This window comes from Lampetra planeri, chromosome 11 (assembly GCF_965212315.1).
Source record: "Lampetra planeri chromosome 11, kcLamPlan1.2.h2, whole genome shotgun sequence".
Taxonomy (NCBI): Eukaryota; Metazoa; Chordata; class Hyperoartia; order Petromyzontiformes; family Petromyzontidae; genus Lampetra; species Lampetra planeri.
Genome location: NC_136117.1, coordinates 5,380,619 through 5,408,350, shown reverse-complemented (window position 1 = coordinate 5,408,350; position 27,732 = coordinate 5,380,619). Strand labels below are relative to the sequence as shown.

At 45.8% G+C, this 27,732-nt stretch overlaps 1 protein-coding gene across 2 annotated transcripts in view; it reads left to right on the top strand.

The window, feature by feature from the left end:
- The window catches only part of LOC144721227 (contactin-2-like), a 120,131-nt gene that overhangs the window by 61,929 nt on the left and 30,470 nt on the right, over window positions 1-27,732 (top strand). For both annotated transcript variants that reach the window (XM_078598673.1, XM_078598674.1), the window contains exons 4-10: window positions 5,048-5,177; window positions 6,080-6,249; window positions 13,987-14,082; window positions 19,106-19,321; window positions 20,705-20,807; window positions 24,504-24,685; window positions 27,562-27,698. In XM_078598673.1, the coding sequence (XP_078454799.1) occupies window positions 5,048-5,177; window positions 6,080-6,249; window positions 13,987-14,082; window positions 19,106-19,321; window positions 20,705-20,807; window positions 24,504-24,685; window positions 27,562-27,698 (1,034 nt within the window). The remainder of the gene's footprint in view (window positions 1-5,047; window positions 5,178-6,079; window positions 6,250-13,986; window positions 14,083-19,105; window positions 19,322-20,704; window positions 20,808-24,503; window positions 24,686-27,561; window positions 27,699-27,732) is intronic.

Below are 27,732 nucleotides of genomic sequence, written 5' to 3'. Positions count from 1 at the left end.
ATCACAAGCATGGCTTGGCCATAGATCTCTGCCAGCAATTTGTCTGTTTGTTGAAGCATGTGAATCTTACCCTGTCATTTTTTTGAGCAGTTATGTCAAGCAGCGCTCGCCGAGTCCATAGCATACCACTGCCACTACCACTCCTTAACCAGCCAAGAGTAATGTCTGTGCTGTACAGGTCAAAGAGATGACCTTTAACAAATCGGCTGTCACAGACGCTTCTGGATTTGGCATGCTACGCATGCACGTAAACTCTAGAAGCATAGGAAGATACGGTAAGCAGGTTATGGTTGGAACGACATGACAAAAGAAGCATTGTCGATGTAATCGGGAAGAAGAGGTTGCGATGGGTTGACCACATTTGCAAAATTGAGGAGGGAAGGTGACCTAAACAGGCATTGGAACTAAATCTATGCAATTTTTATTTTACCAGGTAAGGCCCGCTGAGCTATATAGCTGAAGCGACCTGGCCACAAATGGTAGCTAAACCAAGTGGCTTATCATAAGGAAATGTATAGCAGCCAAATACTCGAAACGCATGTTTAAAAATGTGGAGGGAAAAACCGGAGAATCCGGCGAAAAATCCACGAGACCACGGGGAGAGGCCTGCAAACTCCAAATAAACAGGCGTCAGGGTCTGGATCGAACCCACGACCACCTGCATACCAGGCGAGGGAGTTAACATATCGCCTCAAGCGGCACCCCTGGAGTGGCACCCACATGTCTGTGACGAATGTGAATGCAGGCAGTGGTGATGAGACCTTAAGAGGGGTTCTTGGAGGTCAGGTGTTGCCCATGCAACATTAGTGGGATCCAGCAGAAGGCAGGAAGTGTGGGCTCTCTGATGCCACTGGCTGGTACTAAGAATCCAGCCTCTGGATTTTAGTGCCCTTGACCTGCCGATGCACACTTACACAGCCGCATCTGCGGTGCATTTGTTCTGACATGCTCGCACGTAATTCAAGCTGATGGATCAGCCCAGTTGTTCTGCATCGGCCTCTTCCAATTGCACAGCCCTGTGTTTAGTCTCCGTCAAGTGATGGGCACTGAACACCCTCTGCCAAAGCCTTCCTCTCACCTTCGTCCAACAATCGATTCGGCCCTCCTACGTAATCTCTCACCGTGAGTTGCTGCTGCTGCTGGATAAAGATATGCCATCTGTGTGCATGGCCAGACGCATGTGAGCAATTATTCTTGTCCATTCTGGAGTGTGCTTCTTGCTTCCATATGTAGATATGGCATATGTTAGTGTTTATACAGGATATCTGTGGTATTTAAGTTTGTGTCCGTGATCAGGAATTGAACCACGGTCGTCGAGATTGTAACAGGTTGCATACACGACCTGTGCCACTATGGGGAGAGTCGTGATGCAGTAGTTAGCACCCTTTACCTTGACTTCATTGACATTTCCTTCGTGTATATATTTTGAATTGCATTACCCATGAGCTAATTAGCATTCGTTCAGTCTTGCTATGTATCCTCCCGTGTGTATCGGATTCCTGTTGGGCTATTTAAATCAAGTATACTCGTGTTTCACTTAACATCCATACCAGCAAGTATTACCACACCCCCAGATCCTCCTACTCATTTCCTTGTATAATAATGGATTTCTAAGTGTTTTCAATTTGAAATAAGATAAATATTTATAACAAGTAGCGAACCCGTTTTTCTCCAACACAAAAAGTTATGGTAGCTTTCAGTTGCATACTCTTCTCACAATCCTGTACTCGGAGCGCTAAAAGTAAATCACTATTTTATATGAGTTTTCTTTATTCTTCATAGAACATTCTGGTAAAATAATTAGATTTGTACCAGGACAGAGTGAACTGCGTCAGTCTTTTGTAGTTTGTTACGCCTCCTTTGGTGTCACTATCAATTACACGTCTTCCGAACTTCTTCTTCCATCGTTTCAAATGAATGTTTATTTGTTCCATGGAAAATCCCCATTGGCCAGTTACCCAGCGGAGTTTCGGTGGCAACCTGCCTGCAGCCACGAACAATAGTATTGTTGGGGTGGAGAGGTCCCCAGCGAAAACCCAGCCAGGAAACTCGAGGCATAGATTATTTTTAATAGTGTGATTTAACATTTTAAATTATGTAGTGACTACGCACCCGGATCTCAAGCCAGTGTATTGACACACTGGGCGTATCTATTTAGCAAAAGGCAGTCGGGTTGTAGGCCAAGAAATTAAAGGAAAAGCTTGAGCCTGGGCTTGAACAAGGCCAGGGAGTCGACAGCACAGATGGCTGGATGGAATGAGGAGACAAGCGAGCGACCTCTCAATGAGCGCAGGTTGACAGTGGGCTTCAACGTCTTGTTTGCTGGAGTGGAGAATGCATTTGTGGAGAGGGGAGAGGTGTAGGCAGGGGGGGAAGTCCATGGAGAGGATCTTGAAGATAGTGGGGGTGATATTGAAATTGATCCGGCTTTGGATTGGGCGCCTGGGGAGTGATTGGAGTATTGGGGTAATGTCTCATTTACGGGTGAGGAGTCTGGCAGCAGCATTCGAGATCAGCTGGAGTTCTAGATCAGCTTGAGGGTATCTAGATCAGCTGGAGTTCACGGATGAGGGATTTGGGATGGCTGAGTTGCATACGCTGAGTCTGGATTTCACTTGATGAAATCATTTATTGACCTGTCCCCCACCTCACCTCTCCCCACTCATACTCTCAGCCCGCATTATCCAAGGACTTGTATTGACACCACCAGGCAACCTCTGCGCACTGGATGGTTGCTCCCCTTGCTCTGCTGCCTGTGTTGTCTGGAATTCAATCCACCTTGTTGCCCATATTTCTGATGCCATCCATCTGTTCAAGTCTTGCTCAAGACCTCCATCTTCTCCTCTGCCTATGACCCAACTGCCTTCCCATTCAATGTCTTAAATGCCATTCTTACTACACTGTGGCATTTTATAATACATCTTCCAATGCATCCTTTCATTCACCTTTCTCCCTAACTTGCATCTACCACTTCACTACAGCACCTTCACTTTGTTGGACATAGCCACTCGATACTCGTAAATTAAATTTGTTTTGTGTGTCCTACCTGGCTAACAAATTCAATGCAAAAGCAAGGCTGCACCTGGCCAGGATGTTAAAAGCATCTAACTCATCCAATTAGGTCGTACAGACCGTGTCCGTTGGTGTTTCTGCTACGGAGTGATAAATAGGGAATGCCTTTGCCTGATTACCGCTGAATTTGATTAATTGCCTTGGTCTTACGAAGGCGCCCGCTCACATACTAATTGGACCAGGATTGACGTTCCCACAGACAGCAGGGTAAGGGATGTCCACGTTTAATTTAAATTCAGATGTTTTGAGCGGTTGACCAGTTTTCAATGAAATGTCTATGCAGCTTTCTGTCCGTGAATGGTCTGTATATTAAGGTGTGCGCGTGTGTGTACGTCCATGTGGGTAGCAGTGTCATAGTTGTCCATGCACAGCGCTATCATTGCAGCAACCTTGGTTTGACCCAGATTCAGTTGCATATGGTAGTGGCCATCTGGTTTGGGCTTATTTTCGAGAAGAGAACAAGAATAGTGTCTGTTGCAGTGGTGTTGTTAACGTCAGCTGTGGCAAAATGGTTGTGGGCACGGCGTTCATCATACAGCCTTCAATTGTGTTGTGCCGAATCTTAATATTAACACACGAACACCAACCTCACTCATGCAGTCCACGAGGCTAAACAGACTGCATGGATATTTTTATTTTGTTTGCTTGCGCAATACCATAATATGTGGCGATCCCCTGATTGTGCTGGTTGTAATCACCGGTGAAATGTCGGACTCAGTCGTAAGCCTTGTGGCTTTGCTCTTTCTCGCACACGGTGGTGCCAAAGGAGTCACACATTTCTACGTTTTGTTCACGTAACAAACCTTACTAATTGGCTGTGTCGGGTGAAGATGGGTGTATGACACGTTTTTACATTTGCGAGATCTAACCCAAACACTTGATCGTGAATAATATTGGTTGCTAAAGCCTACGTGTTACATTCTTTTACAAATGTGCTTCTTATGATTTAACAGATGTAGGAATATCGATAATAAATATTGTTCTTATTGATTATACATGTACGGCTATATATGCGCCCCCGGTGCTATTAATTATATCTTTAACTTCTCACTATCTGATCATGCAATAATATTTGCTTCCTTGCCAAATTCACTGGAAAAATCTCGCAAAAGACAAGCGGATTGTTGTGCACTTGTTTGTGTGTGTCTTTGTGCATTATCCTTCTCCGATATTTATTTCTGGAAATTAGAGCCATAGCTTATATGATAAGGCAAAGTACACATTCAAAATAAACATTAACATTTGAGGGTCGGCAGGAAAATGTGTGTGTCCGTGCGCACGTACAGTACATGTGCGTGTATTTCAGGGTATGGTGAGGAGCGGTCGAGTAGCAGTTAGCGTGCTGCGCTGCGAACCCAACGACCCGAGTTCAATTCGCGCTCACGGCCAACACCGTTGACGATTAGTTGAACCAGCGGTGTGTAGATGTCAGCATTGGGGAGATGAAGACGGTCGGCCATAGTGCTGGTCAACCACCCCCTTGTGTGCGTTGCCGGCCTTCATAGGTGCTCGCTAACAGCACTAACCCCAAAAGTCTGATCCAATCCTAGTGTAGTGGTTAAACGCACTGATCCAATCCTAGTGAAGATGAGTTTCCATAACCAGGCGTGCACATCAGTGGTTATTGATACCTGCATCTGTCATGAACGCTGCAGTAGGACATTGCAATGGTTGAGATGAGATGTGTGATTTAAGGTCCTTCGGGGTGCTGAAGAATTTTATGCATGCTACGAATGTAAATAATCATCCTTTGAGCCTCTCTTGAAGTTGACTCGGCCACAAATGAGTGCCTGGGTGGAATGTGTAGAACACATCGGCACTGGGGGAGACGTAGGTAGATGGGCATGCTGCTGGCCACACAAGAACCCCCTCTTTGTGTGGTCGTGCCTGTGAGTACATCGCTGTGAAGGTAGGAACCGGCTAAAAGCACGGTATAAACGAGGTGACTTTGTGTACCCTTTGTGCGTGTGTGCAGTCGAAGAAATCGGTCCGTTTGGTCCCATATTATTTGAGGAGCCGACCGACACATTGTATCCAGAGGATTCGCCGGAAAAAACCGTGACCCTACGTTGCCTTGCCAAGTCAAACCCACCCGCTACGTACAGGTACCGTGGGGGCTGTTGGGCACTGCCGAGGGCCACGTGCCGTGGCGGGCGCGGCGCTGAGGCCCAAGCGAACCGAGCAAAACTTTGGGGCCCCCCCCTCCCACCTCCGAGCAGCTCAGAGGGGGACCCCTAATGGGCGAGCATACATCTGTTTTGCACATAGGGTTGGTGGTTTTTGTAAAATATCAGCTCATCATTATGTGCACTTGCGTTGGAGTATTTTGCACGTAAATAAACTTGCACGCTCGTGGTTAAAGTTATTTGCAGCCGTACAAATAGCATGGCTTCATATACAATATGAGTGTCCTCCCATTAAAGGTGTGGATTTCAACCACACTCAACAATACTTGGGAGTGATTCATTGTTTGGACATCACAACCACAACTACCTTTTTTGAAAACCCGAGTTTGATTTCTGGCCACATGTAACAATGGCAGGTTGAATATTAACCTGGCATCCTGGGCCAATTCCTAGGTCTGCTCAGCCTAAAATTAATTCCTGACGCAGTGGGTGAATTGTCAGTGCAAGAGACGAAGTGTCAAGCGTGTGTTGTGTAACCAGGTAAGAACTCAAGAGACCAGCATGAGTCTCGTTTGGAATAGTGGCCTGAAAGCTGATGTCTACCCATAATACCAACCACACCACGTGATTGTGACATTTTGGCCTTAACAGTCACTTGCACAGCAGTCGTCCTACGGTCGACTGCAGGGCTTGTCAAACTCTTAACCGTTTACCAGTCTTCTCAATTTCAATGTAGACTAGCTTTTTAAATATTACATGCGCCTAGTGGTTGATTGGTAGATGCTAGACCTTGAAAATCCCTGGTCTGTATATTCATACAATCTAGTTGTCGGTCTTTGTGAGCCGTACTTTCATATTTCTTTTCTTCGAATGCTTCGTAGATGGCGTCACAATGGCATGGAGGTCAAGTGGAATAAGAGATACAGCCTGGAGGGCGGAAACCTGGTGATCTCGGACCTCGACAGGGACCAGGACGCGGGAACATTCCAGTGCCTGGCCACCAACAGATTTGGCACCCTTGCCAGTCAACAAGCCACGCTCAAATTCGCCTGTGAGTAGAGCTGGGCGACGGTGATGGGGAGGAGGCTAATGGATCGTGGTTCCAGTGTGTCCTTGAAATGCTGTAGTTCAGGGGCAGCGTTGTCCCGCCATGGAGGTGTTTTTTTTTTTTTTAACAAAGCCCTGTTATTTCCATGAAGACCAAACTTTACCACCTGTAATTGTATGTTTTAATGCTCGAAATATTACAAAACAAAACAAATGAACCTCATGGCGGGACCCCGGGGTCCCGAATAAACGGAAGTCAAAATCGTTATTTATTTATTTTTGGCGACTCTGTCCCACCGCGCACATAAACGCTGCGACCCACCTGGCGCGGATCATTATGCTGTCATGTCGTCCAAGCGCAGCAGCGATGACAAATGCGCAGAAGAGCTGAACAAGTGAATGCACTCCATGCTCGGGTATGGGCAGGATCATAAGTCTTATCCAAAGCTGCTCAAACTGCCGACACGACTTGAGTCCTTTATTTGTCATCACGGTATGCATAATACAATGAAACTGCTCTCTTATCTTCATTATTATTTGTGACCTACCAATGTCTGCAGCCAGAAGCAATCAATGACAATCCTATTACCTGCAGATATTTAACAGATGCGATGCATTGCACCGTTAATTCCTTCTGTTTGATAATACTTATCTTGTCCGAATGCATCTGTGCATCTGTCCGTGTGCATCTGTGCATACGGACAGTTAAGCAATAGACCCCACATACCGCTCGTATCAATGCGGATAAGAGGAGCGGCGACCCACTACTCTGTAGAGTAACATTGGTATAAACGCTTGTTACAATATGAACAGCGCATTGAAAAGGCGTACTATTTTATGTACTGTTTACAAAGTGTGTTCACAAATCCACACTGACAAACACGATGATTGACAGAGGGGTGTAAATTATTGTTTCGATAGTGTGTTTAAATAGAGGTACGACAGGTAAGTAGTTGTCAGTTTTAAAGGCATAGTTTAACAAAACAACACTTGCCACCATCCTTCAAACCCTTCGGTGAAAAAGAGCAAAGTGTTTGTTTACATTATAATATAATGTTTATTCGATAGCCGGGGGCTTATGAGACCCCAGGGTCCTGGCATAAGGTTCGTATACGTAATTAATAATTTCATGAATGCGATGTCATAAATCGCAATGCAATGTGCCGGCAACGTCTTATAATTTAACTTTTAATACAAAAGAGGGAATTTAGTAATACTTTTTGATCACTGAAGGGCCTGTCTTGTTACTCAGTAGCTACGTTTAGCGAACGATTCATATGGCAATTTAAAAACTGGTCATCAGAAAACGTTTAAAATGTTTTAATTCTCACTGGGCCCCCTGGTGTAGAGTGCAGTCTCCAGCCCTTGTTAACGCCAACCGTGAAGAAGGGTCATCGCCTGAAACGTTGCCTGTTTATATATTTAAGGCAGCGTTATTAATGGAATGTGTTAGTGTATCTTCTTGGTTCTTTCGGTAAAGTCACGTAGAAGGGAAGTAATAAAATAATAAAAATAAAACATAACAAAATAATTCTCACGACGTTTCGGCCACAACGCAAGCAGCCGTCTTCAGGTGGAAGACAGGTATGTTGAGAAGGCAGAGTCATTCAGACTCAGGTCTGTCGAAAAAGATGAAACCCTGCAGTCACGAAAGCTTTAAATCGAAATGTGTTAGTGTACGTTATAAAGACACGTATGGAATTTAAAGGAACTTGATTGGTCTGGAGGTGTGGTGAAGCAGTACTGTATTGCAGAGTAGCTACAGTACTAATCTGGGATTGTCTGCCATGTGTTGTTGCTGCACAGCGTATACATGCAGCTCATGACAAGGCAGCGTTGCTATGCACCGTAATTCAATCTTGAGCTTCGGAATTGTGGTTTATAAATATATCTTTCATATTAGGAATTCACCACCCCAAACAATACAACCTGTTGTTTTTGGTTATTGGGCACGAAATGATTTGGAATGTATGTAACAATCCTTGATTTGTAATTTGCGGAGTGCCATACATTCCGGTATATAGGCATCCACCATCGCACACACCACCACGGTATCATGAGGATGAAGTGAGAGGGATACGGCGTGGCCACAATAATTCCCAGAGCAGTGTTTCCAGAGTGCTCCGGCTGTCACTGCATCGCGGGGCTTTCAGATGCGCTTTGGCGGCGCGTTTGGAACGCACTGCCCTCCGTTATTCAGAAGCTACTGGAGCAATGTACTTTTAAATCGTCTAGATTGAAAACGAATTTCTTGAAAACAGATTTTCTTGTTTAGTTTGTCCTTCCTCGGCATGGTTGGCTTCGTACAGTGCGAAATAAGCTCTGCATACATACAAACATACGTACAAATGAGGCACTCGTATGCAAACCCTTGGAAAACGTGGTCGGGTGTTTTCGCAGCTCTACATTTGCAAGGTTGTGCAGCACAAGGGCAATAGGCTAATGTGTGAGCAGGAGGTGATGGTGGCAGCACACAGGGTCGCACCCGTCACTGTAATTGTTTCGAGCAAGAGACTGATTTGAAATTATTCCATTTAATTTGACACACGTATTATTTATAGTATACCATGCAGCCCAGGGCCAAATCTGTTTTCAGGGTGTAGATGTGAATGATGTGTGTGCTGTTCAACAAATTTTTTTTTTATACATTGACATTCTGTGGAGATCGGGGGAGTTTCATTTTAAATTGGTAAGAAATATAATACATTTCACATTTGACTTTACAAAAAATACTTTTGTATTTTATTGTACCCTATCTTCAGATTAATAATAATTTACATTTATTTGTAAGGTGCCTTCCACTAATATCTCAAGGTGCCTTCTAAGAATAAGGTTAAGGAAAGGCCAAGAGAGAAGAAGCGTTACATAGAACAAACAGAATTAAGAAGATGTGGTTTTTCGACGTGACTTAAAAGTATCCACATTGATAATTGTTTTTTTACCCTTTTATCTGGCAACAAAAGAGACACCTTTTTTTACAAGGAGTCATGTTTGCATAGACCACAATACCTGCAGTCATAATTATCAGAGTTATGTTTTTTGTTTGCATATGACTGCAGGTTTTGTGGTCTATGCAAACATGACTCCTTGTAAAAAAGGTGCCAGTTTTGTTGCCAGATAAAAGGGTAAAAAAACAATTATCATATTTTTTACTGGCAAATGAGGTTCCAATGGAGTATCCACATTACCGTTTAAACGAATTTACAAATGGAGGGAATTCCACAACCGAGGCACAGACACAGCAAATGCCCGCTCACCGCAGGAACGCAACCAGGATTGAGGAACGCACATAAGGGTGAAGTCTGCAGATCTTAACGACCTTGAGGGGGTGTACGGATGAATTAGCTCGTGAATATATGGTGGTGTCAGCCCATGGAAGGCTTTAAAAACTTGTAGAAGTCTACAAATTGAGTTGCATTTGTGGTGATTGCTACATTGGAGAAACGAAACGTCATGTTTCTGATCATGTCCGCGAGCACAAGTCAGATCTGAAACACGGCAGAACTGATTCTTCGGCCGTTGCCGATCATTGCTACAACTCGGTGGGCTCTCATGAAATTGTATTTTCCGAGACCAAGGTTCTCTGCAAACCTCCTGGCTACCATCAAAGGTTTGTACACGAAGCCATACAAATATACAAACACAGACATAATTTCAACCGTGATGACGGTTACAAACTGAGTAATCATTGGAAAGATGTGATTAACCATGCAAAAAAGATTTAACTACACTTATTTGCCAATCTTATTTATGTTTAGTGGTGGTCTTCTTGTTACAGGTTGAGTCACAAACCGCACCTCTCCATAACAAAGGCTCAGCCTATGCAGTCTATTCTTAGTCTCAAACCTCACCGGCCCTTGCCCCACCACCTTCTCCAACCATTATATAAACGTAGTGGTAACTCCTGAAATCTCTCATTTACTTGATACAGCTGTCGTGGCTGTGACGGTACCACCTGAAGACGGAAGCTTGTGTTGCCTCCGAAACGTCGTGATTTTTATTTTTATTTTATTTTACTTTTTAATGTTTTTACCTACGTGACTTTACCGAAAAAAACCTAAGAATATGAATCATTGCAGTCACGAAAGCTTCAAATCTAGAATTAAGGCTCTTAAACTCTACTCGTTTCAAGACCGGTAGCAAGTGTGATGGTCAACACACTTTTTCTGGCATAAGGTATTCCAACAGTTTTAAGGTAATTTTGGGGTGCTGATTCCAAATCTGGAATTAGTTTTTGTCTATCACATCAGGTTTTTTGAGATATCAAATATTGCATTTTCAATAAAAACTGCAGAAGAAAAATATTAAATAAATGTGGATATCTACATTAAATGATATTATAAACACACTATCCTAAAAATACAGCACCATATTTTAACACTAAAGCAGTCACTGACTCGCAACAACTTGCAATCATAAGTGACAGAGTTAATTTCAGGTAAAATCAATGAAAATGGGGTATGCCGATAGCATAAAAATGAGATGTGATAGAGCAAATCTGAGATCAGATTTGGAATCAGCACCATGAAATTAGTCTAAAACAGCTGCAAAAGTCCAGACCAGAAAAAAATGATTTTTTTTGTTGACCAGTGATAAGAGAACGGGAGAAGAAATGTGGTCACGTAATGGGATTCGGGTGAACACCCCGACTGCTGCATTCTGTACAATTTGTAGTCTACCAAGGACTTTATTTGAGCCACAGCTTCGTGTGTACGTTCACAACCCTTTTGCTTTTAAAAACAGCAGATGCAAATTAGGGTGTAAATTAAAGTGTGGGATCAACATCGGTTGCCCTATGATGGGACTGGACCCTGCCATAGAAATGTAAAATTTCCACCATGGGTCCAGGGTGAGCCACAGAGATGAGCCATGCCATTGGTAATTCGAACGGGAAGAAAATGGCTTTCAGTTTTTATAGTTTCAAGTTATAATAGTGCCAGTCATCATATTCATGATCATCAGCATCGATATTGTCATAATCGTCATCAGATACCCACAGGGTTACTTGAGACCAAACAAACTCGATCGCTTCAGTAAATTTCCCTTCATAACAAGATTCGCACTGCAAGGTCGCTCCAAAAGATAAATCTAATGTATTAAATCCATTCTAACGAGATCTCTCCACCTTAGGGAAGGCTTACTCCACGTTCTATTCTCCTCAGCTCGCTGACTAATGTGACCTTGCGGGTTCCTCCTGTTTGGCATTCTGCAGGCGTAACCATCGTAACAAAGTTTCCCCTCCTGAATTATTACACTAAGTGCTGTCTGCTTGGATCTATGACTGTGCCTATCATTGGATAAATCGGGTCAGCTGTTCATCACTGCTAAAAATACCGCTCTTATGGAATACAAACTCCTTATTTGTTTCCTCATTACAATATTTTCTGAGGACCATATTCATTATAATAAGCAGTGGAAAGTATGATTCGCAATAGATTTTTGGGTCAGATTTTCGTGTAAGTAAAATGTGTGTCATGCACTCTCATCCACCCGACAGCCAATTAATTAAGTGGGCATGGGACCCATGCTGAACAACGAAAATTGATTAGAGCAAATTATTTCAAGAGCCTAATAAAGACAGCTGGAATGTATGTGTGTTGAACAATCTTTCGCCACAGTACGTAGCCAACCGTGCTTGTTGGAGGTGCGGGGGAAGGACAACGATCTAAACATGAAAAGCAGTTTGGAAAGAAATTAGTTTTTGATCTAGATTATTAAAAAAGTGCGTAGCTCCAGTGGCTTCCTAATATCGGAAGGAAGAGCGTTCCACACGGCAGCAGAAGCGCATCTGAAGGCGAGTGACCATCTTTGTTCGATGGCTAGCCAACAGCTGCTGCTGCTGCGAGGATGACTGGAGTTCCCATGATGGTTTATGCTCCTTGACGAGATCACCAAGGTCTTGTGGTCTATTTGTGGCAATGTTGGGCTTGACAACTTAATTGGGAAACACATCATTTGTTCGTGTATACCCAGGGAAATGAATTAATGCGGACCAGGGTGAGATAACGAGGCAAGTTGGAGCAGGTTCGACTGCTGTTGAAAAACTGAACTTGATAATGAAAAGCAACGGCCCAGTGCGGCCAGGGGCCGGCCCTAGGAGTGTGCGAGGGTGTGGGGGGGAAATCTTGAGGAGGAGGCACCGCCGCTATCTCTAACAGGTGGAGTTATATTTCGATGTAAAACTTTCGTGACTGCAGGTGTAGTTATGGTCACGCCTATGGACGATGTCTCAGAAGAATTGACGCCGACGAAAAAGACGGAACACAAAAAAACAAACTGAAGAGGGTGCACAGAGAATTTGGGACCGGGCGCATGCGTGGAATTGCGTCGAGGGACAGAAAGAGGGAGGAACGAATCGGCGGTCGGTCTGCGTGAGATGGTGGAATGGCAGCCGGAAGGAAGAAGGAACACGCCCAGTGCCGGATTAAGCTAGTGCGGGGCCTGTAGCATATGTTATAAAGGGACCCTAAATTAAAAAACACAAATATTAAAACACACACATTTTTTACTTGCATAGTAAGTTAATTGTATTTTTTACTTGCTATACAGTGAGATAATACGACAAATCGATATCCTTATAAAAGTTGAAGGCAGAATCACCGAACCGGAATTGATAGCTTGAAAGCATTTGGCGCGGGGCCTTTGAAAGTGCGGGGCCCGTAGCTACATGTGTCGCTACTTTTGCTACTAGGATAACCTGGCACTGAACGCGCCCGAGAGGATTGCCACCGCCGAGATGGTACGATGAAATCAGCTCGTGCGCAGGAGCTTTATGGATTCTTGCACTATGTGAGGAATAGCGATGACTTTATCCAGCAGTGGATAGTTCGTGGCTGTTGTTGGTGATGATGACGAAGTATACTGAAGCTTTTTGACATGTTTTCATCGCGCAATAGCAAACTATCCAATCATTTAAACGAACGGTTAATACTTATCTTGAATGTACACGTCCAGCTGTTTGGTGCTTTGGTTGAAGATTGCGCGCTTTCAAATTTTGTACACAGGTCAGCCGAGCTCATCACCCCGATGGGGTTGATAAAATCAGTGCCACGTTGTGGGACCTTGGAAGTGGTTATGCTACGGGGAAGCTGCACTTTGATATGGGGATGTGACATTTTAAGCAATGGCCCAGAGCCACCGACAGAAAAGAAAACCCACCACACAATTGCTTATTTGAGCAGGGATACACAGTCTTAACCTATTGTGCGATTAATGTGATGATTTCATTCTTCGGTGGGTTTTTTTCCCCTACTTGCCCAGGGATAGACTAGTTCGTCTGTGTCCTTTCCACTGAGCCAGTTAGAAATAAGCTCGTTAGTAATGGCAATTGACTCCTCAATTCCCACTGATAGTTTAGGACATTTTACAGCGAATTAGTTACTGCAGAAATTGCAGAAAGCCATTCATTGTCTGCTGTAAAGTGGGCACCAATGGCAACATCACGTCAGCTTGAGGTAAAATTAGTATTATTCCAGTATCACAGCCTAAAATAGAAAATATATTACAATAATGCAACCAGTCAATTCTAATCAAATAAATATACACTTATGGGGTTGGACATCCCTGATAAACATGATGCATCCGGCATCGGTGTATGATTTTATGCTTGGTGTTTTTGTTGTTTTCATGTTGCGGGGGTTTTGATTGAAACAAACTCATAATGAGTGCGGGAACATTGCTATTCATCACCTTCGGTGGGTTGCCGCAAGCTGTGCATGTTTAATTGCGTGTGCCGCTCCAGATCTGGACCGGTTCCCATCGGAGGAGCGGGGCCCACTGCGCGTGCGGCTGCAGAACAGCCTGGTGCTGCTGTGCAACCCCCCGCCCCACTACCCAGGTGAGTTGTTGTGGTCACTTCCCGGCGGCGGCGGTGGATGTGAGATGGCCACTCGCTGTGCTATTCGCGTGGGATTGATGGTGGTGGTAACAACGGTGCGCGTCTTTGCAATTGCTTGCCGTGCGGTTGGTGGCTACGCGCGCGTGGCCTGTTGTAATCCAGCACTGTGGAGGCAGCGAGGGTTGCTGGATCGCCGCACAAATGTTGTGATACTCCATTCCCGCGCCTCCAATTGGCACGGTTGACTGCGTATGGTGCGAAGGAAGTTCAACATACATACTCGTACAGATGCCAAACCCTGGCTCTCCAGGAGAAGGCGGCACGGCAAGTGGACTAATTGCCATTCTCCTACTACCTCACAATCAGAATAATTATACTGGAGGAATGCGATGAGCTATAAAGCTCTTTTGTCACAGATGTCCAGTTGGTTTCACAGATGTCCATCTCAGAGTGTTGCTGCCCTCACGCACGTTGGTTTTCTCCGGGCGCTCCAGTTTCCTCCCACTTGTATAAACACTCATCGTTCATTGGCTGAAACTATCTTCAAATAAAAGCCCAACGCACCGAACCCTCTTGTAAAAGAGTCCGAAGACTCATTGTGGCTTCGCTGGATAGATTCGTACGTAAAATAAGTAACTCATAAATACGTAACTAAAATAAGTAATTGCTCACACCACTACTGCTGGAATGGCCTCCGCTAGAGGAAGATCGAGGGAGCCCCTCCAGCTAGGGTATTTGGCCAACTCTCCCATGCTTATCGAGCACTTCGGTAGAGGTTGAAGTACCCACACTTTACCCCAGCTCACGCTGCCTGCTAATCGACTGATTCTACATATAGCAGTGTCTCAGCTGTTAAACCCACTGCTACAATAGCAGAGACGCATGATACATTTTTAATGGTGATACAAAATGGCAATACAGAACGTGGGCATCTCCTCGGCAGCCTTGGCCCAAAATGAATCACGAGTGCGTGGTGTAAATATCTCGCGGGAGGCAAAAGCGGCCAGGAGTATTGCTGAACATATCTCTGCAGTAGGTGCTCAATAACAGCAGCACTTAGTTCTGTGGCCTATCAGGTTAAGCCTGGGTCTTTCCCTTGTGCAGGATTTTAAAGATGCTATGTAGGTTTTTTAAGCCATGAAGATTATCAAAAATCTAAAACATACAACTGATCTCACCGAGGATTGTCTCGAACCCCATTTGTCGTGAGCACTTCCGGTTTTGACGAATTACACATGAATGTACTCCCACTATCAGTCATGATATAGGGCTCCAAAATAAATTCCAGATCCTTCCACTTGGTCCGAAGTTTAACCAGGACTGGCCTCGTAATAAATTCTGGCTACATTCTGAGACGCACTGGGAAGCCTCGTCTCGCGCCCTGCCCCATGGATAATCGCTCACTGTCACCTGCTGTTGTTCGAATCGCGGCTTGTTGTTGAAGGTCGAGACTTGCGACAAGTTCAGTTAATATGCTTTGGAATCAACGTATCCTCAGAGAGCGTCATGTCGGAACAATATTGAACGTTTTTAAGTGTTCCCTGACACACGTGACAAATGGGTTATTGTACCCTGCACTTTTCAACGACGTATACTGGACTTTCCCAATTTGATCACGAGTGCCACATCTGTCCACCTCTGAGAGCCACTTGTGTTGATTGTGGTGAGAGTTCGGCTTCTGTTATTCACACGTCTGCCAGTAGGGGGGCGGTGATTGCTATGGATATCCCAATTGCGTGATATCCAAATTGATTGATTTCCCAATTGAGTAATTTGCGGGTAATTTTCCAAAGTGCAAAATTTGGACCCTGATGCCGGCACGCATTCGCCGACTCTTTGCGATTGGCGCACCCACTGCGAAGCGGACGGCTCGTCATATCACAGCGGTTATTACACCCTGCGGTAATAAGCAGGGCGGCTACACTCTGCTTTTTTCCAACTGCGAACCTTTGCAACAAAAGTGGGGAAACGTGCTTCCACTCGGCCGTGTCGCAGGCCCCATTACGTGTTCATGAGGATTTGGGTGAAGCTCCCCCCGCCCCCCCACGTCGGGATCCTTCTAGAGTATCAACACCGACTCACAGCTCATGCTCTTGCTGAACAAATAAAACGAAGCAAAAAATGGTAAAATGAGTAGTTAGAGAGAAAAATCCCCCATCCGGTGGTGGGGATTCTACATGCCTACAGTCGCGACGAGTTATTCCGTGGAACAGCGACTGTTGCGTAACCAAGAAAAACCTGTGGAAAAATAAATAAATCTAATTAACACTTGACCCGCAATAGCAATCTAAGTTGAGCGAGCCAAACTATATAATTAAATTGGTCATGTTATATTGCTTTTATTTCAGGCAGCGAACAGTACAGCTACAGGAAACAAATTATACTTCCCTCCCCCCTTTGTTGCACTAGGATTGACATAAATGTGTTTTTTCGTCACAGCTGCCAATGATAAAAAAAATGCAATCATTTTGCGAGGAAATAGCTGGATAAGAGAGATATGGAGGTGGCCAATAGCTGCAGTGTGATATCCTTGGCCAAGTTGACTGGGCATCGTCTGCCGCATTAAATGCACACCACGCAATAATCTCTTGACAGTGGTCGTTAAAACGGGGGGGGGGCGGGGAGAGGGGTATCACACGAAATGACCTGTGTAAGAGTCTGACCACCAGCCAAATTTATTTCCCTACCTCGCCTGGGAAAAGAGGTTTTGGTATTAAAACAGAGTCTGTAGGGACCTCATACATTTGCAGCAGCAGTAGCAAGCGGCTGGTCTCTGTCGACTCGAGGATTTATATTGGGTCATTGTGTATAAATTTGATTCAGGAGACTACGAGGCATGGTTGCAAATGGCTCTTTCTTTACAAACGCTGGGTTTTTGTGCCAACTAGGGCGGCACGTGTGGATTATACGAGTCTTATCTGTCCCCCCCTGCGTCCAATCCTCCGGTCGTGTTTTGTGCCGAGATGCACTGCTTGGAGTTGTGAATAACAAAGTGACCGACCTCGCACACAGTAATCTCTCTAATTCTCAGATAGCAAAATCGACGTTTCCATTCTTTAGAGGATTTTGTTGTGAGCGTAATGCAAATGAAAGTTGGCAGCATTCTAGCAATCACAATATAATTGTGTTATTCAAAGGTGGCTTGTAGATAGATGTGTGAGTGAGTGTCTCAGTAAGTAGGTATTTGGGTGTGAAAGGTAGGTAAGCAGATTTGTGGGTGTATGGCTGTTTTGATAATGGGTAGGTAGGGCGGTGAATGGGTAGTTATGTTTATTCAGTTAGGTAGGTAGTAGTTAGACAAACAGATAGCTAGGTCGGTGGTTGAGTGTTTGGATGGGTAGGTAAGTCGATATGTGGGAAGGCATATTGCCTGCTTATTTATTTTGTTATGTAGGTAGGTTTGCCAGTGAGTGGGTAGTTACATGTGTATACAGGCAGGTAGGTGGGTGGATGGGTGTTTTTACGTGTGTCAGTTGGTAAATATTTGGGTATTGGTATGGGTGTGTTTCTGGTTAACTAGCTAGGTACACTGGTAGATGGCTCCATAGGAAGCTCTTCAGCGATATAGTCGCCCATTGGGACAGCACATCGCTTGCGAGGCATGGCGGTGTATTGTACTCAACCTGTAGAGAATTGTCCAGTTGGTTTCATTATTTCAAAAGAGACAAATGTCGCAAATAAGGACATGTAAAATACATTAATGGATCATTCTTGTGACCAGGATTTGATATTAGTGTAATGTTAAGTATGTAGATTTACCAGGAATGGTCTATAATACGACTTTTGAGCTATGTGTGCTTGCCTTTCGAACCCTTGTTATGGTTAGGTGTGAATTAAATTCGGCCAAATCCACAGAAATATTCGAAGCTTCTTTCTTTTGAAGATGACTTTGTGTTTGAATATAGAAGACTGCCTCTGACACACGGCACAGACATCTTTATGCGATTTACTTACATTTTCTCCAGAGATAATAAAAAAACGAATCTCATCGTGAAGAGCCGAGCTTTAGTGGTTGTGGGTAAAAGCCGTTTATCATCGTATGCCTTTGCGATAAACCATTTATGGAGGAGTCACAGTGTAAGCGGTGCACTGTGTGAGAGTTCCATAACATAAACAGGTGGTTACATCTGTCACCCGTCTTTTTCGTGCAAATTTAGTCACGTGATTTCTTTTCCACATGGTTATGCATTTATACAGTATCTTAATTTCATTTTGATCACCATCTGTAAAACTGCAATTGACAAAAGTGCCCACAATTTTTTGGATAAAAATGAATAGAGCAGTTTTAAATGTGCAAAAAATACCATTTATTTAACCGTTACATTTTCACCGAGTCTCAAGGCTCTATTAATATATTTTGCCAGTTTCATTCATGGGTGCTTTTTGTGAAATGTGAGAGGAAAATGAAATATCTGAAGAAAACCCATGCATACAAAAAGATACATTTCTTAAGCTCCAGACAGATGGATTGAATCCATTGCTATACGAATATTTCCTGACCACCTCATAGATAGAGCCGAATGACACCTGCTATTTCCAAGCAGTCTACAATTCAATCACTAGCCAGGCTCAAACCCTGCTTGGGATCTGAGATTGGACATTGAGAGTGATTCCATTGTACCTTTTCTACTTTGCAATTTTCTTGAATTAGAAGATTGTAGCCAAAGTTGGGCAGAGTGGACGTTCTAGTTTTAGCTTGTGACGGTGACGTCACCACGGTACCTGTGCCAGGCCAGGTGCACTTTCATGCCACGTGATGTGTCGAATGCTCGCTGGCAGGAGGTCACAGGACAGACCCAGGTGCCATGGGTTGACTGAATGAGATGACTGGCAGATGCACCAGCTGTAGCCCCTACTGTGCTAACTTGCTGCATTTTAGCTCCGCTCCGGTGGCTGTCTCCAACTGCCTAGTAGCGTCCTTCACGAGCCTCCTCGACAGAGGTCGATCTTGACACCACTGGTACTAGTCTTTGGCAAGTGCTACATACACACATACATACGTGTTGCGCCGTGGCTGTTGCAGACGTCGAGTACCAGTGGCTGCTCAACGAGTTCCCGGAGCTGGTACCACAGGACGAGCGGCGCTTCGTGTCACAGCAGACGGGCAACCTGTACATCGCACGCGTCGAGGCCAGCGACGCCGGGCGCTACGCCTGCCTCGTGCGCAGCACGCTCGGCCGCCACAGCCCCAACGTCAACATCTTCAGCGCTTTTGCCCCCCTCGAGATCCGGCGTGACTGTGAGTTTTGGGGGGCGCCTCGCTCTCCTTGACGCGCGTTCGGGATGCGCTGCGAGTCTTCCGCTTAAGCCTGCATGGTTCGGAGCGAATGTTTTAAGTGGCCGTCCGTGACCCAAAGCGTGGTCGTCCTGGGTATACCAATTGTTCTCTCAATCTTTCGCTTCAATAGGGAAGGCAAATGCGAGCTGAGTTTTGTGCTGGAAATAGCCATCCTGTTCCCGAGCGTTGGGTCAGACATGCAACTGGGCGTGTCCAGAAAGTCCCATACAGGTATTTGGTGATTGGCAGACACGTGCAGGACCAACGACCAATGAGAAAGCCAAGTGCCATACAATAAGGGATTTGGAGACCAGATGAAATGCACCGCTTCATCTCCCGATGATGTCTGCAGTAATGCGTGGTGAAATCTTTCGAGATGATATGCTAATGCTCAATACGTGGATTAACCCCGCAAGTCCTCACTTGGGTTGCCGTGGAGTGAGCACGGTGGAATTGGCGCCTGTAATCCAGCACTCGTAGCACAACACATTAAGGTGGCAATACACCACATGGGGCATGGAGACGTCGTTAGACGTGCGAGCAGCTGCCTCCATTAGCTTTTTGATAGAGTGTGGTGGGTGGGGGGGTGTCGGCAATTTTGTTTGCATTTAACCTCACAATTTATAACCTTCTTGACCCCCACCCACCCCCCCCCCCCCATGCCAGCGTGACCCCCCTAACTTCACACATGCTCACATTTTAAAAGTATCGGCGTGTTGATGGGGCAGTGGAGTCGCATTAGGTAGCTTGCTGCGCTTTGAACCCGGTGACCTGAATCTAATTACCGGCCAGCTGTGGCTAAAATCGGTGGCGAGTGAAATCTGAACCAATCCTGGGCAACAGCCTTCATAAACCCTCATTGACAAGCACGGTGAAGTATGGTCAAACGATGACCACGACCGACGCTGCGTGGGAAGCCTTTCATCCAGCAGTGTATTGAGAAAGAACCGTAGATTTTAAAAGTACATGTTGTAACTTCTCCAAAAAAAATCGATATTTCAAAGTATGTTACAACAATTGTGTTATTTCTTTTCTTAATGACAGGAGGTAGTTTACACAAATTTTAGTCGTTTTATCATGGTTACTCAGCACATGCCCAAAGGCCTAAAACAACGAGCAGTGAGCAACACACAGCACCCACTAATTTGCTGGGAAATTGTCATTCTCAATCGATTTTTTTTGCAAATTATTACTTGTGAAAATGTGCTCGTGTTTTTGTCACCAACTATTGAGGCAAAAACAACAGGCGCGATGTGCTTCGACCGTTCCCAGCGACTCGACACGCGAGCTCGTCGCAAACGAGCACGGGGCCATCTGACATCGTTCCCTCCTCTCGCTCTGCAGCCCCCATGACGAGCTTGCTGCCGCGCATCGAGGTGAAGCCACCGGCGGAGACGGTGGTGCTCAAGGGAGACAACCTACGCCTCGAGTGCTTCGCTCTTGGGAAGTGAGTCTTTCTTGTATGCGCGCATGTGCGTTGAACTTCTTTCGCACTGTACGTAGCCGACCGTGCTAATCAGAGGTGCGGCGGAGGGGGAAGGGTGCACGATCTCACGTCCATTCTGGCCTTCCCAGCCCGTGGTATCGCTGTTCCACCTAGAATTGTGCACCCAGCGGGGCACTCGTGCCGTGGTGACGTCGCTACCATTTGGTGGCGAGCGGCATTTGTTGTTGTTTTTGTTGTTGCTGTCCTGAGCCTCGCTCCAGTCTTACGTCTCCTTAAAGGATGACAGATTTGCTGGCATGGCCTTTTCTGTAATGCCACCGCAGCTATGGAATCCCTGATGGTGTCATTTTCCCTTGGGGGGGTGTATTGCAATTTCAGAGGAATTAAAAAAACTCATCTTTTTTCAAACCATGTCCAATACTAAGTATATCTTAAGCATGCAACGATGTCACACTATACAGGAGTTGTTCCATGTGTACCCAAATTGTATTAAAGAACTCAACACATTCATCAATAACATTGCCCTGGGAAGAAAAAAAAACGCTCACAGATGCTTTTGGTTGTCTTGGGAAACGTTTTGCGAGACCAAGTTCATGCGTGCTGCTGCCAAAGGTGCAGTCCTTTGTTCAATTGCGCTTCCTAATTCCATTGGCGTGTCTGGCCTTCATTTACGTATGGATGTTGAACTTCTGTCGCACCGTACGTTGCCAACCGTGCTAATCGGAGGTGCCGAGGGAGCAATGTAAAGTTCTAGACGATTTTGAAGTCTCTGCTAAAAGAAGCAGTGGAGGTAGGTGCTCATCTCCAATGGCAGCCCTGAATGTTCTCATACGCATGGTGAGGGCCAGTGTCTCCTGTAGGATGATGACCTTCCAAAGCCATGCTCGTTTATTCGAGCTCTGAAGTATGATTTGCCGAGTCGACCGGAATATGAACGTGGAAACAAAGTTCTCTAACCACTCCGTTATCCGGCCCAATCTAGATCTACGTCCGTATTGTTACGATAAAGATCGCATCACGCCGTTGGGATTCTACTTTTGGGATCATTTGCCTCGGCATGCGGGGTATAGAGGCCATTTCAATCAGTGCTTCATGAAATATTGGCGCCGGCTGAGCTGCAGTCGCCACTGATTAGAGGAAATAACGCGAGGAAACTAATTGAAGGGAATTAATAGAGAATGTGAGGTGTACGATGTCATCTGCGTTCAATTAGAGACACGTGGCCTGGGTTCCCAAGACCCCCCCCCCCCATCAATTAAAGCACGACACGTGTAGCACGTGTAAGCCGACTCTTTTAAATTAGGCGGTAAGTTCAATAAATCCAAAGGCATGGCAAAAGCCCTGCGGAGGTTAAACATAGCACAACTCGCAAGAATGCTCTCCCTGCCTTTTTTAATCTGCACTTTGCCATCTGCCAGCATGCGAGGCTGGGGAATGGAGGCATAATGGCGCACCACGCTCCAATTCAAATTACTGAACCTTTATTCCATTCCTACCCACGTACGACACAAGTGGCAACTGGAATCTTTAACCAGGCTTCAGGCCTCCCCTAGGTCCAACTTGGCCCATAAATTTAGTATGTTGGCCCTTTGTGGTTGATAATTAGGCATTTAAAGACGTAAAGGTGGGCCAGGTTAATGTGGTGCCATCCAAACATTGTGCGCACTGCTGGCCTCCATAGACGCTCGCCAATAGCACTTGCTCGGGCAGTCAATAAGCTTAATTGGGAATATTTGTCTATCTGTTAGAAACTAATACATGCTGAGATCTCGCACGGTTGCCTACGTACGGTGGGGAAGAAGTTCAAATGAACCTCTTCACGTCTAGTGCCATGAGTATGTTCGTTACAATTCAGTTCTAACCACCAAAGCACATATGGAGACTAAGTCACCATTTCGATGTTTGACATTCTTTGCTTATGCCCCAGCCTGTGATCACTTTGTACATTAACATAATGGGACGCGCAGTAAATGCCACGTTAATGGAAATATACGTGGCAGCTTTTGGCCAGTCGAGCACTGCAGACTGCGAATGTTAATTGCATAGAGAGTTCAAGAACAGACGGTGTTCTGCGTAGTTCCCCTCTCAATTATAGTCGTCTCATTACAGCCGTAAGGCCACCTAAGGTCAACACTGAGTCTTAATCAACTTGTGTCTGTTGTGTTCATTGGAGATATGCAGTGTAAAGGTCACACTGGAACAAGTGTGGTTATCGCAACATTCCTGAATGAGATCGTAGCTCCTCTGCCTGAGCTCCTGTTTTTTTTTTAACCCTCTTCCTTGTCACATCACATCAACTTGATGAGGGGGTGCGCCGCTTGGCAGCATTGGGTTGCTCGGTCTCACTGCTGCTGTCAGTCGAACACATTCGCTCAGATGAAATGTTTCTAGAGCTGCTGGTGGTTTTGCATCATGCCCCAAAGCGGAGTACTTTTTGGACACTTTTATGTATGTTTTATTTCTTTACCTAGGGTTTTATGGGCCCACGCTACTTTTCTGTTATGATGGTTCTTCTCATCATTCACAGATTCTATGATGGGGACACGGGCAGAATAACTAATCTCAACATTGTTACATTGTACACCGATGAGTGTGTGTGGGCAGCAGATATTGTTGTTCAGTTGGTAGATTAGCATCATCATTGTCACCATGATCATCATCGTGACCAATTAATATAATTATTATTGTCATGATCCTAATCACGAATTAAGTGTTATTTAAACCATCATTGTTGATCAGTCAATACAGCTATCATCAGTCATTGGATCATTACTGTCATGATCATCTCATTAATAAATATTATCAAAACAAGTAAGGATGATTGTCAATATTGTTACCACCATCATGATTATGCATAGAAATATCTTTATTTTTTCGTCAAGAATTGTTATGCAAACAACACATCATCAATATCACCACCCCTTACTTATGTAGTTATATAGAATTAGCAATGTAGCAGCATAGCGCTGGCTGCTGGCGGGGAAGGGGATCTGCGGCTTACAACAAGCCTGACAGCAGCAGGCCACGTGATACAGCAGAAGGGACATCTGGGGGACAGGTTACAGAAAGGGCACGTGGGGGAAGCCCGGGAACCTGCTGGTAGGTTCTAGAGAGGGGGCGTGGCCGGGGCAGAGCGAGGCCACGCTGGGAGCATAAAAGGGGGCACCGAGCGAGAGCTCGGGGCTGTCTTATGGAGTGGGATTCCCGTCGTGTTGTTTAAGATCGTCGCCATCGGCGCTGTCGTCTCGTTGCCATTGTTGCTGTCGTCCTCACTCGACATTGCGCTGCTAGACGGTATCTCGGTTCAGCGCCGTCGGCGTTAGACGGCTAGTGTTGTGTATAGAATAGCAAACCACGTAGAGTTGTGTATAAACGAGCGACAGAAGAGTGTGTATCGTGCAAAGGGTGCTTGGTTTAATAAAATATGTGCCTCCACTACATTTACGCTACCTTCATCAGCATCCCTATCACCACATCCCTGTGGATTTCTCTCATTTCCTCCTACTCATCCCTATTTATTTTCCATCCCTGCCTCCATGCATCTCTCCATTCACCCACTTTCTCTTTTTTTTCTTCATTCTTTTATCCCTTTGCTCTTTACCTGACCATCCCCTCCACCTTCCACCATTACCTGCCACCCTTAACTCCCTAACCCTTCTCTCTCTCGCTTCCTCCTCTCCCCTCTCGTTCTCACAGCCCCGTGCCCAGCATCTCGTGGCAGCGCAAGGACGGGTGGCTGCCGGATCGCACGCGCCTCTCAGTGAGTGCCGCCGTGCTGGAGGTGGCGGACGTGACCCGTGAGGACGAGGGAGTCTACGTGTGCAATGCCACCAACGCTCTGGGCAGCGTCCTCTCCGAGGGGCGCATCACCGTACAAGGTGGGGTTAGCGACGGCGATGTCGTTGTCACCGGCATGGTGATGTCTTTGCCGGCGTGGTGATGTCGACGACATCGTCAACATTGACATGATGTCATTGCCAGCGCGGCGATGCCATTGCCGGCGTAGTGATGTCATCATCACTGCAGCCGTCTGGAATGTTCTTACATCCGATATTAGGACGCCACTATGCACTTGTAAATCTAGATTGAAAACTAATTTCTTTAGAACTGCTTTTTGTGTTTAGTTTGTTGTCCTTCCCCCGCAACTCCGGTTAGCATGGTTGGCTGCATACGGTGCAAAAGAAGTTCAATATACAAACATACTGGTGATATGATGCGATTGCCAGCATGGTGAGGTCATCATCACCGGCATGGTGATGTCATCACTGTCATTCCCTTTTTTTCCTGTGTGGTAATGATATTGTCGATGCAGTCATGTAATCGCCGTCGTGGCATTGTTGTAGTTAGTGGCAGCGGAGTCCTCAACGGTTGCGCAGTGATGTAATCGTTAGCGCGCCGATATCGTCATTAGCAGTGTGATGTGATCGCCATTGTCATTGCCGGCGCGGTGATACCATCACCAGAGCGGAGATTCCCCTGCCGTGTTATTGACACATGCCGCCCCACGGGCCGATATACTAAGCGTTTAATAACTCGCCGATGTGAACGTTGTACTGCATGTTTACCGGCACGAGGTCTGCCGTTTCTCTTTGCATTCCGATAGCTCCTTCAGGAACTGAATATGATTGTGTTCAGTTTAAATCTCAGTCGGGAAGCTCCCAGCGCATGGAGCAAAATGACAGACATGCAAGACAGCGCACGGTACAACCAGAAAACGCAAGAGACAGCTACACGGCATAACCAAGACAACCTTCGCAGAAGGGGGTTAGTGATTCACCCCCATGGCAAGTCATGGGGGTGAATTATTTCAGGCAGCAATTTTATTCGAAAATAACCAAAAAAATCACGTTTTTATCACTTTACTTGCATTGTTTCTATGTTTGTTTTGTCTCCTTTAGTAAATAATCTATTCTCACACATGAATAAATATGGTGAGCATAAGAATCGGTCGAAATCAGTTAATCTATTCAATGTGACACGCCTGCCATGTCCCACGAGTGGCGATATGTTAACTCCCTTGCCTGGTATTCAGGAGGACGTGGGTTCGATCCCGACCCTGACGTCTTTATATTTGGAGTCTGCATGTCTCTCTCCTTGCAGTCGCTTGGATTTTTCCCCGGGTCCTCTGGCTTTTCTCTTCACATTTAGAAACGCGTGTTTAGAATATTTGGCTGCTCTAAATTTTCATATGATCAGCCACTTCGTTGAGCTATCATTTGTGGCCAGGTCGCTTCTGAAAATAAATAAATAAATAGAATTACTATACAGCTCAGTGAGCCTTACCTGGGAAAATATAAAAGAGTAGTTGGCCTCAGCAAGTGCTGCTTAAGACACATTTTGCGTTAGAGAGTGAACCTCCACACTGGGCGAATGCTGCGGCATTGATTTTATATCGGTGCTAGGTATTTAAATGCTGTGAATGCACGTGAGAATGTGCCAGGAAAGGTGCATAATGGAGGGGAAGGAAGGTTGGGGATAGGAGTTGGGACGTTTGCAGGAGGGAATCTTACAGAGAGTGAGCATTGGAGTGGCACCCAGAGGTCACCAACCGAGTGGAAGAGCAAATGCCAAATGGGGGTGGGGGGGTGATGATGATGTTGATATGTTGAGAGCGGTGCTTGCGGGGTTGATGTTGACCGCATAACGGTGAAAGGGATTTTTTGCAGAAGGAAGTTGTGGACATTAGGTGGTGGCATAAATAGCTTTGGCCATCATGAGCTTTTCATTTTTGGTGACGACAAAAGGCCATTTGTCCAAAACATCACGTGTTGTCTAGTTTTACTTTTCAGGCAATGTTATTGACAAATGCGAGGTTTGTTTTGTTATTTGTGCTTTTGCACCCCTGCCAACGCAGCATCACCAATAATTATTGTTAGTTTGCGATTTTTGGAATGTTGCTCATAGAAACACCCAGGCAGGCACATGTGTTAGTCATCACATGTAATCATATTTAATGTCAGTGTCTTCGTACTCAAAGCGAGCATTGTTTTGTGCCTATTTCTCTTTTGCAGTCCTGAGCAAGTAGCGAGTTCTTTCGCGAAACATCCACTGTCACACTTAATTCTATCAACCCCAGAGAGACGATGGTCTTAGGTTACACCTTTCTGAGATTTGATATTTAAGCTTTCTAATTGTGAGCCGAGCACTGTTACAATGTGAACCAGCCTTCATGAAGCAAATAAACACATTCCTGCGGAGGGAGCTGGTAGGAACGTTGGGTTGCTTGGTCAATGGCCAGGGTCAACGGCGGCGTGGTGTATTCCGCAAATATGGCCGACTGTGAGGGCGGGCACAAGCCGGCGTGAGTAGGTTAAACGTTGAGTTTTATAAGGGCACCACGGGGTGACCAGCTCCTCCCCACCCAGCCCCACCCCTCCCACCTCCCACCCAGCCCCACCCTCCCCACCCAGCCCCACCCCTCCCACCCCCCACCCAGCCCCACCCTCCCCACCCAGCCCCTCCTCACCCTCCCCTCTCCACCCAGACCCTCCCCACCCCACCCTTCCCACCCAGCCCCTCCCCACCCTCCCCTCTCCACCCAGCCCCTCCCCACCCAGCTCCTCCCCACCCTCCCCTCTCCACCCAGCCCCACCCCCACCCCTCCCATTTTTGGATGCACGACGGACGGACGGACACAATAATCGCCTGTGGGCTGGTGGAACCAGGTGGTTCCTACCAGTACTCGCAACAATGTGATTCTATTTATTACTTTACAGAGACATTGGTGCCTTGTTTGTGTCTCCTCTTCCTACAGCTCGGCCAGAGTTTGTGTTTGGACTGGACAACATAATGGCAGATGTGGACCAGGACCTGAACTGGACATGCAAAGCCAAGGGGAGGCCTGCACCAACCTATCAGTGGCTCAAGAATGGGGAGCCAATCGCCCCTCTGGTATGAACACTTACTTAGTCACTCGCTCGCTCCA